At 38.7% G+C, this 17,053-nt stretch overlaps 2 protein-coding genes across 5 annotated transcripts in view; both read right to left on the bottom strand.

The window, feature by feature from the left end:
* LOC134288589 (uncharacterized protein DDB_G0283357-like) overlaps positions 1-17,053 on the bottom strand; it is a 498,750-nt gene that overhangs the window by 24,766 nt on the left and 456,931 nt on the right. The window lies entirely within an intron of this gene.
* LOC115265347 (leucine-rich melanocyte differentiation-associated protein) overlaps positions 1-17,053 on the bottom strand; it is a 44,151-nt gene that overhangs the window by 25,383 nt on the left and 1,715 nt on the right. The window contains exon 1 of one of the 4 annotated variants that reach the window (XM_029870033.2): positions 4,814-5,447. The exons of 1 other annotated variant lie outside the window; for it this stretch is intronic. In XM_029870033.2, the coding sequence (XP_029725893.1) occupies positions 4,814-4,839 (26 nt within the window). In that variant the 5' untranslated portion in view covers positions 4,840-5,447. Of the gene's footprint in view, positions 1-4,607; positions 5,448-17,053 lie in introns of those variants that run through there. 2 more of the 4 variants (XM_029870035.2, XM_029870032.2) reach the window with 2 other exon arrangements.

Raw genomic sequence — 17,053 nt, 5'->3', positions numbered from 1 at the left:
CCCCATAGTATCCGCACAACTACTGCATCAATTATTCTGCAACATATGGATATTTTCGGCCGGCTGAATGGAAGGCGTCTTAGAAAAGATACCCAAAATGGGTGACCTGACTGTACGCGATAATAGACGGATATAATATTGAATTGATGTGCATCATTCTCAAAGTTCTCTGCAAAGTGATCCTTAAACGGATACAGGAGAAGATTGACGCAACTCTCCGACGGCAGCAAGCAGGATTCCGTGCTAGACGATTCCAATTATTCTTTTAGAAACATTTTCAGGGATTTGTCCAAGCATTCTTCAAGAAATTCGTCCAGAGATTTCTCCAGGGATTCCGCCAGGAATTTTTCTAGGGACTCCTCCAGGAATTTGACCAGAAGTTCCTCCAGGGTTTCCTCCAGAGATTCCTCTAGGAAATGCCTCAGGGATTTCTCCAGGAGTTCCACCAGAGATTTCTCTAAGAATTCTTCTAGAAATTCCTCCAAAAATTTGTCTAGCAATTGCTCCCGGAATTCTTCAAGCGATTTTTTCAGAAATTTCTCCAAAGATGCCTCCCATATTTGCTCTAGAGATTCCTCCAGAAATTCATCTGGGGATTCATCCAGCTATACTTTCAGAAAATCCTCAAGGGATTCCTACAGGATCTACTCCAGGCGTACCTTCAGAAATTCCTCTAGGGATTACTCCCGGAGTTCTTTCAGGGATTGCTCCTGAAGTTCTTTCATGGATTGTTCCAGGAGTTCCTGTAGTGATTGGTTCAGAAATTTCTCTCTGGATTTGGATGATTTTAATACGAATCCCGGAAAAACTAATAAAAGGAATACTTGCAAAACTGTCCCTTCCACGATAATAACAAAAGAAAACCGTAAAACTATAATGCGTGGAAGGGTTTTCTTGGAATAATTTTTAATTCGGCGCAATAGTGAAGTAATTTTCTTGGAGGCTCACCAGTCACCACTCACCAATGTAGGGGCGCTGAACTTTGGAAACCTTGAGTAACCAGCTCGAATTTTGCCATAGCAGCACTGTCTAAGATGCCCGACAGAATTTCTTCATTTCGTCAAATTCGCAAATAAAATTTCAGTAGAATTTCCTAGATGTTTCTGGATAAGCCAATTCTAATGTTGCCTGATCCAAGCAGCTTGATTTCGCTAATCCAACAAAAATCTCAAAAATCTCGAAAATCTGCTCACAAAAATGGCAGTGTTTACCGATTTGCCTATTAATCTGGATGTTTTCTGAGCACCTCAAAACTAATTATTTGAATAATTCATTTATTTAGTATAGTTCAAAGGCACTCGTAAACTGCAATAACATAAATTTCGATCATGTGTGCAAGCACAGTGAAACACTATCCCAAAATAGTCGAGGAAATTACTTGCCACTTGAAAAATATCTGGTGTTCGTTGCGACTGTTAGCGATTCAACCGGCAGAGAGGGTGTTTTTGGACTTGGCAGTCTCCAAACGTTTGCAAAAACAGTTATTGCATTTTTATTCCGACGGTTTCGGCTATTTATTTAATCTTTTTAAACGATAAGGTGCACATTTTCTTGTTAGATCTCTGGAACGTTCAATATACGGAGTCATGAAGTGATGACCGTCGGGTTAAAATGCAATAAAAGTATTTGCAAACATTTGAAGACTGCCAAGGGCGAAAACACCGTCTCAAATATGCCCTCAGGCTAACTGGAGAACGACGCTTTTTTAGCGGCGTCGTTGGTGTAGTGGTAAGCGTGGTTGCCTCTCACCCCAGTCGGTTCAGGTTCAACCCTAGTCGATGCCATCGGTATTTCTGAGACAAAAATATCTGATCACGTCTTCGTCTGGCCAGAAGTAAGAAGAAGAAGAAAACTAACTGGAGACTTAGGCATCGAAAATCTGCCAAGGGAATTCTAAAGGAGCTTTAAATAATTTTGATTTAAATCCTCCATCAATGTCATACGAATAGTGCAACGATCTGACCAAGAATCCTTTAATAATCTTATTAGTAATTCATCAAAAATCTTACAATATATGTCGCAATACTATGTAAAAATAGAGGTAAACCGCATAGAAAGACTGTCAAGAGTTTTAATAACCCGTTATAAAGTCGGCGATTATCCTGAAAATGGTGGATCCTCGTGACCGCGCTTCACCAAGTGTATAACCGTGGGGTGAGGATTCGATTCCCACTCCGAGTGATGAAACTTTTCGTAAGTAATGTTTCTTCCTCGTATCCACTGGTGCTCATAATGCGTGTCGTGTCCGTTGTCTAGTGTTAAGTTTCGTTCAGTCTGCACAGCCTCTGGCTGAAGACGGCCCAACTATTAATGATGGCTGAATAACAGCTTATTTTACTAGATTTATTGAAATTTTCCTCAAGTGAGGTTTGCTTATCTATTGTTCATCAATATTGTTTGTTGGGGGTGTCCGTGTCTTTAAAAATAATATATAATGATAATGAAAGTGATTCATCATCACCAGATAGTATGCAAAAACCTAGGCAGATGTTATCCTTACCAATCTTTGGCTTTCGCAAATAATTCATAAAAGATCTCGTCAGGAATAAAAAACTGAAACAACTGCACCAAATAGCCGTAATAACACAGCGTAACAAAAAATAACTTTTTGTCTGTCTCAAGAGCAAACTTATGTGTCTCCGAAGGATTTTGGGCCGCTGAATCCGAATCCGGGCTCAGATTTGCTCTAACACGTCACAATTTTGAGCTATACCTCAATTTATAGGGCAAAATATGCGATTTTGGGCTTTTTTGACTGCAAGCCATTAAGCAAGGAAATATTTTTTTAAAGCAATCAAAAGGTTAATTGGTCAATTAACATCTAAATTAACGACTCATGCAAAATATTTCGTTTTTCCAAATCGAATTTGATAGTTTTAAGCGATTTATGTTAGGTACGATATTCCCCATACAAGTCATCCTCCAAAAGTTGCATACAAGTTTTCATAATAACATAAAATGCTTAAGGACAAGGTATTTGGAGTACATTGCTCAAAATTTCTAGAGCACCGTTTTTTAGAACCGTTGAACGGATTTGGATCAAAATGCATCACGCTATTGACAACCACTGAACAATTAGCGTGATGCATTTTCATACAAATCCGTTCAACGGTTCTAAAAAACGGTGCTCTAGAAATTTTGAGCTATGTACTCCAAATACCTTGTCCTTAAATCAATCAAATTTGAATAGGTAAAACGAAATATTTTGCATGAGTCGTTAATTTAGATGTTAATTGACCAATTAACCTTTTGATTGCTTAAAAAAATATTTCGTTGCTTAATGGCTTGCAGTCAAAAATGCCCAAAATCGCATATTTTGCCCTATAAATTGAGGTATAGCTCAAAATTGTGACGTGTTAGAGCAAATCTGAGCCCGTATTCGGATTCAGCGGCCCAAAATCCTTCGGAGACACATAAGTTTGCTCTTGAGACAAAAAAATGTTGCGCTGTGTAATGATTGTTCTACAAGTAAAGCTGACATAAATGACAGTTGTTCGTGATGATCTGACGAGAAAAAAAATACTTTGCCGTTTTCACATCGGCGTGGAAATTTTTGAACAGCGGCGCGCAAATCTCAACTTCTATATCATATTATTGTCTAGAAATTTGCGGTGCACAATCGACTGAAGTTTCAGCTACGCCAGTGCAGTGGAAATTGATGTTTGCATCTTCAAAATTGCAAGGCAAATCGTTTAGAAATAGAAGGAAGATAGAGAAAAAAATCACATGTCGTCCCGTGCGGCCTTAAAACAGCTCTGCAGTTCATTCATTGTTTGCTTCAAATTCAATGGTTTGAGTTAAAAAGGGGTGTTCATTTCACCCCAAGTATCCATTAGCGATTAGCACAACTAATATAGTAAGACAGTAGGGTCATACGAATAAAAAGCATACATAATACAGTAGCATTTATTATGGATTCAGGATTCTAGATAGTGAATAATAAACAATTCAAAACAAATAAAGAGATCTAGAACAGTGCTAAAAATGTCATTTTGATTTATCTAGATTCAATCAACTACAGTTCATTTCAGAAGCTGAATCTGAATATATAATGTATGACGAACTTGTGCGGCTAGACCAGTTCTACATGAAAATCACAAAAAACAACACTTTATCTCTAAAATTTTAAGTAAATATCATGAATAGGGTATTGGTTCCCTTATTAGGCATGTGGCTCCCATTTTTATCCTACGAAAAACAAAGGGTTGAAGCGTTGTTTGTTTTGTTTCTTATTTTTTATTTTTTTTTTTTTGTTAGAAGTGAGCACGCATGAAAACAAAAAGAATGGAATCAATCGGCGCCCAGTCGTTTGTTCTTGAATAGGATGAATTTGGGAGCATGAGATTACTGATGGCACACATACCCTAGCAATTGGCATCTTTAGAGGATAGTCGAAGACATAGACTCCGTGACTTTCTTCTAAAAATGGTCTAGCAGTCTTAGTTTGTCTTAGATTCAGCTTCTGAAATGAGCTTTAGGTGATTAAATCTAGATAAGTCAAAATGACGTTTTTAGCACTGATCAAAAATACACCATTTATACATAGTCCAACTGAGCTTCAAATTCCTGTAGCTTACAATATCACTTCAAACACAAAATATGCCAACCTTTTTCCCCAACACTCTTTAACAAGCGAAAATTCCATCAAATCTGCACAGTCACTATAATGTACTTGATTAGTACTATCCATAATTACTTTATGTTTGCAGAGTTTCTTCTGGAAACAATTCACTGTCTGTTACTTTCACGCACTTCTAACCCAAACTATGCCAAAACTACACCGCCAACATCCGCTTCTAAACTGAATACTCACTTGGTATTGTAGGCAATGGTATGCATCGCTTTGGCGCGCCTCTTTCTGTTGGCTCTGTAGACGAGCTTGTAGAGGTACAACGAATGATCCCTGTACAGCGGAATTTTGACGGCTTTTGTTTGCACCGGGGTCCCAAAAATAAATATGGAGAGTTTCCCTCCACGAGCAGCGTAGGTATCTTCCGAAGCCAATCACACCTCCGCGGGCTCAGAACGGGTCCAAATAGATCGACTCGAATTCCACGGGTAGAACAATGTGCATCACTTTCCCAAACGACCACCGCAAAACACTGACCCGGCTTTTTAGGAACTTTCCAACACAGCAGGTAGAAATTGCGCGCAAACCGTTACGGTCACTCACTTCCAAGAAAGATGAGCAAGGATTAGAATAGCCGTTTCTACAAGCGAACTAAACTACTATAACGATCGACTGTATCCTCCCGAAGGTACGAAGTTTCTGAACGACGTGACCGCAGGCAGCGTTCTCTTCTACCTCGAACTTGGGTAACAGCTAGCAGCGGCCGGGCCGGCGCAGGCATAGAACACGGGAGGAGAGAAGGCAACGACGAAACACATCGCCAATCGGGTAGAAATAGATTCCAGAACAACCGACGACGTAGGCTATCAACTTTGTAACTGATAGTGCACAAATGGCGTGTGGATTCATCCCATAGGCAAATCACAGAGAATGGCACGGCTTGGCATGACTGAAGAGTAAATATAATAAAAGCAAAATCGTCATGAGCGAAAAAAACTAGGAGTGGGTAATGTCTGAGACATAACCGCAATGTTGACGTAGGACAAAGGCTGGAACGAGGTTCCAACTTTTATATTTCCATAATACAATGTTTGTTGTTATAATAATACAAATGGTGGACTGATATGTTAGTCAAGTTGTTGTGTGATCGCTTTCGCTAAACGCATTCATAACCCAAAACATATTTTTGCTGTATAAGAGTAAAAAAAATCACTCTTAAGCTAACTTTAGCTCAAGAAGCTGTTATTCAGCTGGTTCGGTTACTTGGAAAGATGTTGACTAGTTCAAGAGTTATTTTGTTTTGAAGAGAAATGGTTAAATTACTGTTCTACGAGAGAATTTTCATCGAGCGGATAAAATTATTAGAAAATTGAACAGCGTTAGATAGATCTTTTCAACGAAAGTTTAACGTGAAACTCTTTCGACAATACGTTGTTTTCATCTAGGAAGAACATATTAGTAGCCACTTCACTATTGCTGAACTACCAAGCTTTCAGTCTGTCGCTTTTAATTATCCGAATAATAATTCTTGAGGAATCATTTTCGCTGATCCTGGAAAAGACCGTTTATAAAACGGAAGATTTTGGCAAAACAATTGCATGAATTCATCACGCAATGCGATTTTACCCATACTGAATGCGGCCGTTTGCTGTCGTGGATGAGATTCCTGGTGCTGCCACCACGATAGCCGAGAGTCATCGCTGAGTTTGTGTGCTGCTGCCTAGCTGGGAGGTGACATCTCCCATCTCCTTGGCTGATCCAAGGAAAATGACGAAAAATAACGGAGGAAACTGCTTTTATGCCCCTAGATTAGCATATGAAGCTCCTCCCATTCGGCAGGCTTTCCAGTTTATTCCGTTTGCATGACCCGCCCACATGTGGGCCCATATAGCCGAGGCGGTAAACGCACGGGTATTCAGCATGACCATGCTGAGGGTGACGGGTTCGATTCCCGGTCGGTCCAGGATCTTTTCGTAAAGGCAATTTCCTTGACTTCCATGGGCATAAAGTATCTTCGTGCCTGCCACACGATATACGTATGCAAAATGGTCATTGGCAGAGGAAGCTCTCAGTTAATAACTGTGGAAGTGCTCATAGAACACTAAGCTGAGAAGCAGGCTTTGTCCCAGTGAGGACGTTACGCCAAGAAGAAGAAGAAGAAGACCCGCCCACATTGTGTCAGACGCTTCAAACGACTAGTCAACTGTTCTTTGAGACAATTTCTAATCGAACGGATAAACTAATCAAAGTACTGAATAGTTAAGATCATTTTAGTTCGATAAATATTAGAATGAAACAATGTTTCAGGTACAATTGTCCGAATAAGATAATGCGTTGCTAAATTTCGTGTGGAAAGATTAGTGATCGATTTTACTGTTACTGAGCCACCAAGCATTCAACCATTCACTTTTCGAATGCACTACATTTTTACCGATCGTTGGAATATATCCGAAAATTATCCGATTCATAACTCTTAAGGAATAATTTTCTCTGGTCCTGAAAAGATCCGTTCAAATAACGGTTGATTTTAGAAAGACAATTGAAAATTATCCGCACTGAATGCAGGAAGCCATCGAAAACTGCCGCCGCCTGCTGCCCTGAATGAGATTCCTGGTTCTATCAGATAGATAGTCGAGAGTCGTCGCTGGGTTGGTGCGCAGCTACCCAACTGTGGGTGGAGGTAACTTCCATTGCCGGGCCCACCGCAGCCGTGATCAGTGGATGAGATTCCTGGTGCTATCACTCGTCGCAGTTGACGTGCTGCTGCGCAGCCGTGGACGTGATCCACCTCCACCCTCCCTGACTGATCCAATGAAAATGACGAAAGAAATCAGAGAACAGCTTTTATGCCCCTAGATTGGCAGATGAAGCTCCTCCCATTCGGCTGGCTTGCCAGTTTATTTCGATTGCATGTCCCGCCCCGTATGCTCCGTACACTTCAAACGATCAATCAACCGAGAAATGAGAAAACTTTCATTTAACGAATAAAGTAACCAAAATATTGGAAGATTTAGATCATTTCAATTCGAAAAATGGTTAAATTAAACAATGTTTCACGGAAAATGGTCTGGATAGGATAAAGCGTTGCTAAATTCCTGGTGGAATCATTAGTGGCCGGCATCATTATTGTTGCGGGGCCACCAAGCATACAATTTTTCACTTTTCGGTTGCACCACACTTCTACCGAGCGATGGAATGAAATAATTATCTGATTCACAACTCTTCAGGAATAATTTTCTATGGCCCTGAAAAGAACCGTTTGAATATTGGACGATTTCATACAGAAAATTGACATGAATTTATCATGCCACGCAATGCGTGTTAGATTTCCCCGTGTTGAATGCTGAACGCCGTCGAAAATTCGCCCGCCGCTTGCTGCCGTGGATGAGATTAGTGATCGCCTTCACTGCTGCTGAGCCACCACCAAGAATTCAATCTTTCACTATTTGGTTTCACTACACTTTCTCGGTCGATGCGGGAAATTTATCCAATTTACTCTCTAGGAAGCGTTTTCGATGGTTCAGAAAAGAATCGTTTGAATTTTGGGCGGTTTTAGGAAGAAATTGAAATCAATTCGTCATGCCACCCAATGCGCATTGATTTTGTTCGCGCTGAATGCTGGACGCCAATGAGAATTGGCCCGCCGCTTGCTGACCTGGATGCTCTTCCTGATGCTATCAGCAATGCGCCGCCGTCAATCAATCCGTGAAAGGTCCGACCGATCCCCGAGGAAAAGCGACACAACTCGCACAAATTCGTTGTGGTGGATCTTTCTTTGGTGGATTTTGCTGCTGCCTCTGCCACCACCGCCGAGCAATCGATGAAAAGTATTCCTTCCTTGGTCTGCCGCGTTAGACGGTTATAAGGCGAATGCGCAGCAGCTCCTTTATCGACAACCACTAACGCCGAGCCGACACGGCCGTAAAAGAAGAATCAGCGAAAACGCAATCGAAGAAATGGGCAGCTCTCGTTCGATGCGTTCACCTCGAGACCACAAAGACAAATGAGGGAAGATGCGAAGAAGCAATAGCTTTTATATTCGACGGGAGCATCGAAAATGTGCTCGATCGTGATTGGCTGGAATAAACATGGGTTCACTTTTCCCAATTTTTCAATAGTTTGTTATTGAAAATCAGTAAATGTTATTATTGGACATAATTGGTGTAAAGATTTGCAATCGATTGGTGCCAAGATTTTGAAATTTCATCAAGAAATGGCTGAGTTATTCAGGCTCAAAATCTCCACTTTTAACGTAACGCGGCCGATTTCTGAAAATTTAGAATGACACCCGGTATAGAAAAGAGAGACGTAGTCCTACGTCAAAATATAACAATCGATTGTTTTTATTACGCCATGTTACTACTACAGGACAGGCCGGGTAGAAATCAATACGGATTTGGCAGTGGCGGCCGTGTGAAATGAAACACTTTTTTGTTTGAGAAAAATGATTAATAGTTTTTGAAGGCTTCAATGTATTTGAAACCTTTGTGTTAGACAAACAGACATCTCACTTTACTCGCTTCACATTTGTCTTTTTTTTTTTTGAAAGTTTAGATCACATCCTCATTAGTTCGTAAACCGCTCGCATAGTTTTCCTCCAGCTTGATGTATGCTTAGGTACTACCCGCACCATCTTGGCGGTTTGTGAAACACAGTGTGATAAGCACTGGGCGATTATGTTTTTGTGATGATGCATCTGTTTGTCTGTGCGTCCATGGTAACTGAAGGATATCTTGAAGTAAATTTTAATTTTCAAAAGTTGTTAAACATTAAGCTGCAAATTAAATTAAAATTAAAAGAAAAACCTTTGAGTTTCAACCAAACATATTGGGATAAAAAAATGATGCATGTAGTTGATTTTGGAGTAATATAATGCGAGTTTTACTCCAATTTTCATAACTTTTTCAATTCAATAAAAATAATTCTTAACACGTGATTTTTGGACTCTTTCGGCCGGGTAGTCCAGCCTTTATATCCGACCAAGCCGAAACAGACCAAAAATCACGTGATATCAGGTCCACAGTCGAAAAACAATTCTCATTTATTCTTAACGTTTCTCTCCTTTGAGATCGAAGGGGTCGTACATGACCCCAAATGTAAAATAGCTGTATAAAATCACTTACTCGATAAAAGTGAATTCTGTCTCGGAAAAGTTATCGTTAACCTGTTCCTCTATTGGAGAAAAACATAAGTAACTGGTCTTGATACATCATTGACATCCTAGACCATCCTGAACACTATGAAGTTTGGGTAAACATAATGATGTATACACCAATAGAGTTAAGTACTGGTTCTGGATATGGCTTATATTCATACTTGTTTGAATTACCTCAAGTATGAATATGAAATAGCTTTTCATATCTTGCGGTGTTCTAGGTGGTCCAAGTTGCTTTTGTAGATTTGAGGAACTGTATTTCTGAACATCAGTTCTACAGGAGAAAACTTTGTTCATTCAAGTATCAACAATTTGTAACACTACGTAATAATCTCTTGGGAACTCGGAAGCTACTCATTGACATCATTAGGATATTGCAGACCATCTAAACCCACTTGGAGTTTAGAACCTAAGATCTTGTACTCGTAACAGTAGTCATAGGGTAGCGAGCCACTTGGGCAGTGGCCGGTATTTTGGGCACTCTTTACTGTAACTTAGTGAATTCCAAACCAATTAACTTGACATTTTGTACACGGCTAGATACTCTACGTATCTCACCGCGTTCCTAAAATTGTGTCAATTGGTTCAAAATTGGCTGCGTTATAGGATAAAAGTGTCCAAAATAGGAGCCCTGCCGTGATGGATCCACTTCCCTATCCGTTATGCAGGATAACGTTGCATAATCAACTAAACTACTAAAGACTGATATAAATTTATTATACACTTTTGGGATATTCAGCGTTATTTAAACTGTCCTGGAGTTAAGTCCTTGACAACTACAACCGTTGATTCGGTTTGATTGATTCATCTTTGTCATAGGTACTTTCAGGCCTTGGCTGGTTCGTCTCTCGTCAGCCGGCACACCCATACGCTTTACTTCCCTTCCGAAGGAAGAACTCACATTTTGCGAGTTTGTCGGGAGTGGCATTCGATCCCAGGTCCTCGGCGTGATAGTCAAGTGTTCTAATCATCACACCAGGTCCGCTCCGCACCGGGATCGCTAAAACAGTTACTTCACATATCCAACTATCATCAATGACCCCTTTGGAATAGCATGAATCATTCCAAAATTCGTTTGGGATACAGTGCGGATTCCCTCGTTGGGGGTTCATTAGGTGTGGTATCTCGATGACTGAGTGTAGGGGCAAAAGCCAACTGAAAATTACTGTCAATATCAATATGATATTAACATCTGACCACCGTCGGATCGCAGGTACTACATACAGAACGTTTGTGCAAGTACATGTATGTAAGTGTTTCGCGACGTATTTCTGGTGACTTGCGTGTGTCTAGAGCATTACGATCAGTTGTCAGTTACCCCAACACAAGAATGTGATACGCTAATCGGGGCGCAGTCATGACTCAAATCTTAACTGTATTCCAAATCAGCCAAACTACAAGCCAAGCTGAACCCGAACCCACACCATGAACACTCCATATTTCACAAACCATCTTTCTTTCGGCTAGATGCCAACCCAAGTAACATTTTGATAGCCAATTATTCTTGTAGAGGTTTTGACAACCGTCATAAAATCTTATACCTTTTATTTTGGTTTTATGATGGTTCTAAGAACCTCTTCTAGTCTCTTTGACTAAAAAGTGTTACTTGGGAATCCACAACGCACCCGCGTTTGTCAACGAAGTCAGCTACTCTGCAAGTTACAGTATGAATAGCAGTTACGAATGAACTTGAATGAAATACTTCATTTTCTAATGTTTAATATCATCAAGTATAATTACATTTATATTCGACTAAATGTTCTTTCGATCAAACGACGGTGGCAAAAACAAGATCTAGCGTGCGACTTAAATGGTTTAGCTGTGTATTTATTTGAATCAAGTTCAAAAAGTCCGTGCCGTCGACTAACGAGGTGCCCGCTGGAGTCAATTGGGATGAACTGACAAATCGTATGGTTCCACTATCATCTTTCGCCCATGCAATATGTGGTTATTATAATCTCCGCATACGAGAACGATGTCGCCAAGGGAAGCGTAGCCACAAATTTCAAGAAGTGTTGTGATGTGCTCCTCAAGCAAATTGGCGTCGCGGCTTTTATCCGGTGGTATGTAGACGTTGCTCATCAGGAATCAAAGCCAGAGCTGCTGTGGCGTTCGATTCGAATACAGCAATGAGGACGCCGCCAAAGCATTGTTCGTCACTGTTTGAAGTACCTCGGTCACAACGGTAAACGTTGAAAGAGGGTACAAAAGCTTGCATGGAATGTATGCTGTCGTCCAGTCCTGTCTCCGTCATCATGATAACGTCGAAATCGCAGTCGAAGCATGCCAAACAGAGATCATCCAGCTTGATTCTAAACCCTCTCACATTCTGGTAATAAATCCCAGCTATGAAATTTGATCAAAAGTACATTTGGTTGAAAGCTGTAACATTCAACTGCAATACGAAAAAATAAGAGTTGTTTGTTTTCAAAAGATGGAGAAATCTCAGATGAAAAATTCAGCAGTTGGTACATAACAGTTCAATAGTCCAAGCCTACCCGGGTAGACGAGAATATCTAAACCATATCTCAAATCGAACACTTTTTGCTGTCATAGCTCAATGTGATTTTGATGAGTTATTCAAAAACCTAATGAATATCGCACGAATAACTCAAAGTGATATGATATCCGTTTTTGTTCTTGTTGAAATAGCTGAATATTTCTACATATGAACAAGTTTAGCTCTTCTGCACGAAATGGAACACATACACTAATACAGATGGCTCAATGTTAGTGAAATGCCATGTGCCCCTTTCTGAGCTGTGGAAACGAAGAACCGCATGCTCTTATTCCCATGTTATTTACAACAGCAAGCCACAGTTGAGCCGCCTGTGAATCCTAAGGTCGTATGTTCGATGCTGGATGCTGACATTTTTTCTATTTTTTTTTCTAGAAAAAAGTGTCAAATCTTGTCTGCTATTGTTTTGATCTTGTAATATCTTAACGAGCTATTATTGAGTAGTTTACCATATTAGATTTTGCTATTATTTCTGTTCCTCTTATATCAATCAAACCAAGATCAGTTTTTGCTCTTCATTAATTCAATCAATCATAACTGAATATGCTATTCATCAGATTTTTTCACCTACTCGGGTATGTTAAACAGAAAGGTAAAACTTTGATGACAATAAAGTCTATATTTGCTACATTAAAACGCAATTGGCATCTTTAGCGGTGTTGAGATAATTCCATATTCTGAATCTGCATGCAAAACTGAGCCAAAATCCAAATTTTCATGAATTTTGGAGCCCGGGAACCTATTTAAAAATCAGTTTGAAGTTTGTATGGGAGCGATTTGTCGAATCACCCCTCGACGCATTTTGTACTAAGCGGAACTGTCAAGCAGTTAGCCAGCTCTCAAAAGGTGATTTCGAAAAATCGCTTCGAAAGCGTTTTTAGGTACCAAAATGAAGTTCTAAAAATCTGAAAAAAATCATGGTGGTTCTGAAAAAGGTGCTCTTTCGTATAAAATCAAAAAATCAATACATTTTTCTTAATTTAAAAACCCAATTCAATTATAAACTTGAAAGAACAACATAGGTTTTAAGACAAAAAATTTAATACTGAACATCGAGTGCGACCGGGCTACGAAACGATAACTAACTGACCTACGCTATATCTCCCATCAGCCTACTTATTCAGTGCCGGATTTAGGCTTCGGGGGGCCCGGGGCAAACTTAGTAGGCCCCCTACAAGCAAGATTTTAAATATGTAAATCTTATATTATTTTTTTGTTAATGTTATGTAATTCGTATTTTTTTAGATTTTTGCTGTTTTTTTTTGCGATTGCAATATTTTACGAGTACTTCAGAACTGAAAAAGTTAGGTCTTTAGGGGGCAACTGTAGCAATAAATTTACGAAAACGTCGGTGAAACCTAAAATATAGATATGTAAAACCACTGCTCCGAAGTGTTTTAGGAAGCTAGGTTTCCAAAACTGATCCCAATTTCCTAAACATCTCCTGGAATAATTATCATATCTTTCCCATAAAAACATCTGTCCTCAACGAACTGAGGCAGATGGGTATTCCCAACTAACAATCACTCATTTAACAGACACCATTATGACGAATTAATTCAGGCCTAGGGCTGAAAATCTATTAAAGAGATTAAAGACAAAAAAAAAAAAAAAAAAAAAAAAAAAAAAAAAAAAAAAAAAAAAAAAAAAAAAAAAAAAAAAAAAAAAAAAAAAAAAAAAAAATTCTGGAGCTCGATTTGAATAGGTCGTATGTGCTTTTGTCGATATAAAATTCGATCAGTTTATTTTAGTCATTTTAGCAATATGGCAGATATTTTGCAAACTTTTAATGATGGAACAGAAAGCCTGTTTTGTGAGGATTCTGCTGTATGTATAAACTTTGCTCAATTTCAACGGTTTTCGCTATAATAAGCGAATCCAACTGATCGAATTTTTAATCGACAAAAGCACATACGACCTATTCAAATCGAGCTCCAGAATTAATTCAGCATAATGTTGAATAACATTTGAATTATTTTCACGTACAACCTATGTTCGGGTTTTGTTCACACAAATTTGGAGAAGTTATAAAGCATCATGTTGTGCACCAACTTAATTTTTGGTTGTTCAAAGCGTTTTACAAATGTACAATAATGTTGTTATTAAGCTTTGGCAATAATGACTGAAAATAAATAAAATGCAAAATTGTTGAACACTCGCGAGAGTAATTATTTACTCTCATGTTGAGAACACCTATTATGAAACTATAATTACATATAAAATTACCTAAATCCAGATTAGAACTCGAGACCTGTCGATTGTCAGCCGCATGCCTTCCTATCTGCGCCATCCTAGAGATGGTGAGATGCAGCACCCAAAGCAAAACATAATCTTCCCATGACTCAATAATGATCACTCCTGAACTTGTGTTCAGCAGTGGTGAATTAGCACAGCACGTGGTAATCAACTGAACAACGCCTTATACTTCAACAGCTGTTCAGCTCAAAACAGGTGTTTTCCATTTTGATTTCGCTGTCAGTATTTTGCGATAGCACGGTGAGAAAACTTGTATCGAATGCGGCCAAAAAGTGTTGATCCTTATTGAAGATATTGTTTCCAGACGAACTAATTGCGATATGAATGTGTTTTTATTTTTATTATTAAATATCGATCTTTAAAAATGTATGACAGTATGTGGTGCGGTATGGTCTTGGACATGGTGCATTCACAGCATCTGTTCAGGTTATCTACTCATGCTCAGCCGAAGATCCGTTAAGCAATTTTTTTATTTATGCTTTTGTTATGGAATCTTGATATTATGTTCAATAAATAGTGCATAAGGATGTTTAGAGATACTTGAAATGTGTCGATTTCTGAATGCTATTTGGTTATCTAGGTCACTGTGGGAACAATATTCAGTAAACACGACAGCACTGAAATGTCAAATGCATCGATCCAAGCGTCTCGTACAATCGAACTGCTGCGGAAGATAAAATATATAATAATCAAGGTACAAGATATCTTGTTACAGACTAATAATAATAAATAAATGCCTCATTTTTTCGTTGATTACGTCTCTTGGCACTCAATGTTAAACTACATAATTCTATTCTATTTTATTTTATGTGATTCGTTTAAAATTTTGGTTCTTTAATAACTTGGTTGCCTAAACAGTTTTAGCCATGATTTAACCCATAATCCAAACAAAGTTCCGAGTCACACTATGACGGGCTGGAGGCGTTTATTTGACAAGTGAAAAGCATATTGTTCAGGAGCATATGCTTATCCATACAACAGCTTAATAAGATGCAGACAAATGTTTTGTTAAACTCCTTTGTTAAGGAATCAATGCTTGTCGAATAAATTTCTTGTTAAACTTTTGGAAAGTGTTTTAATTTATCATTGTTGATACCGATGAGGAAAGTCGAACATTGACTATTTTCTCAATTGAAAAATCATTTAAACAGTAATGTGTAGAGCATAATTTTAGTTCAGCTATCATTACCATTATTAAGTAACAATTCAGCAAGCTTGCTTGTTTGTGACTTGCAATTGTTAGTTGGGTTGAGTATATGTTTTCAGAATATAATCGTATAATCAACAGAAGCATGCACAATCATTGTCAAATAAGTGATTGAATTGTTAAACTATCAATGAAATCACATTTCTATTGCTACACAAACATTGTTTAATTTACTCTGAAAAAAAAATTTTTGGTTTTGTTAAGAAACGTTTTTAATTTTTCTACAGAACTCAATAAAAACTTTCAAGAGGTTTTAGAGAAACTCGTGTACACCAAAATAAACAAGAAACTTCTTTTTATCCAATTGATGAATATTGTATACCTCTCTGGAGAAACAATTGAATCGTTTAGTTGTTGTTTTTTTTTAATTTCAATTGTTTTGCATTTATCAAAAAATTGACAAAACAGTTTTATGCTTTTAGAATGGCAGCTCATATAGAAGAAAATATCCCACAAAAACAGTAACTCCATTCTAAAAATAGTGCCAGTCAGTGTACCAAAAATCATGAAGTTTAGGATTTCGATTTATTCTCAAGTCAAATTTCACATTATGAAGTAATCTCGATACTTTTGGTAACCCAATAACAACTACTCTAGGACAACTGTGTTTTATATAAGTTCGTTGAACAAAATATATATAGTGCATCGGGATTCTTGGGGGGGTCCCTCAATCGGGTGGCCCGGGGCACTTGCCCCCATTGCCCCCCCTTAAATCCGGGCCTGTACTTATTACACGATCCCGAACCTAACTCCGACACCCGAATAGGGCACTTGCTGGCTTTATTTAAACAGTGTGCCCAACAGATCCTTTGACTTTGCTGGTAACGCTTTGTAATGAGAATCGCGTTACGAAACGTTTTACAGCAAAATCAAATAGGTCTGTTGGGCACACTAAACAAAGCCAGCAAGTGCCCTCGCTGGCGTCATCGATTCGATAAAACCAGGTAGCAATATCCATCTGCAACTCATCTTCTCTCGATAGCATGTATGTCGGAGCAGAGTGGGTTATGGGCGTAGCAAGGCATGATACTAGTCGTAGACAGCAACTTTAACGTCTAAACATAGTTAGATTAGGAAAATTGAAAGAAAAGTCCATGTTCAAAAAAGGAGACGTTTTCAATAAAAGACAAGCAACTCTGTCGAAAACCACACCTAGATAGCAAGTTATATGAGAAACTTCAATAATAATACATTTTGGCAAGGATAATGTTAAGTACAAATTGGAACCGGTAATCTAAGCTCAACTATCGTGGTGTTGAAAGGCTTCGACACTTTACCTTACCGGAGTCACGCTGCCTACATCGTGTTGGTGGGGCTGCCACCTTGGGTATAGCTGACCTGATACAG

The sequence above is a fragment of the Aedes albopictus genome, chromosome 2, assembly GCF_035046485.1.
Source record: "Aedes albopictus strain Foshan chromosome 2, AalbF5, whole genome shotgun sequence".
Lineage (NCBI taxonomy): Eukaryota > Metazoa > Arthropoda > Insecta > Diptera > Culicidae > Aedes > Aedes albopictus.
This window is presented reverse-complemented; position numbering and strand designations above follow the sequence as displayed.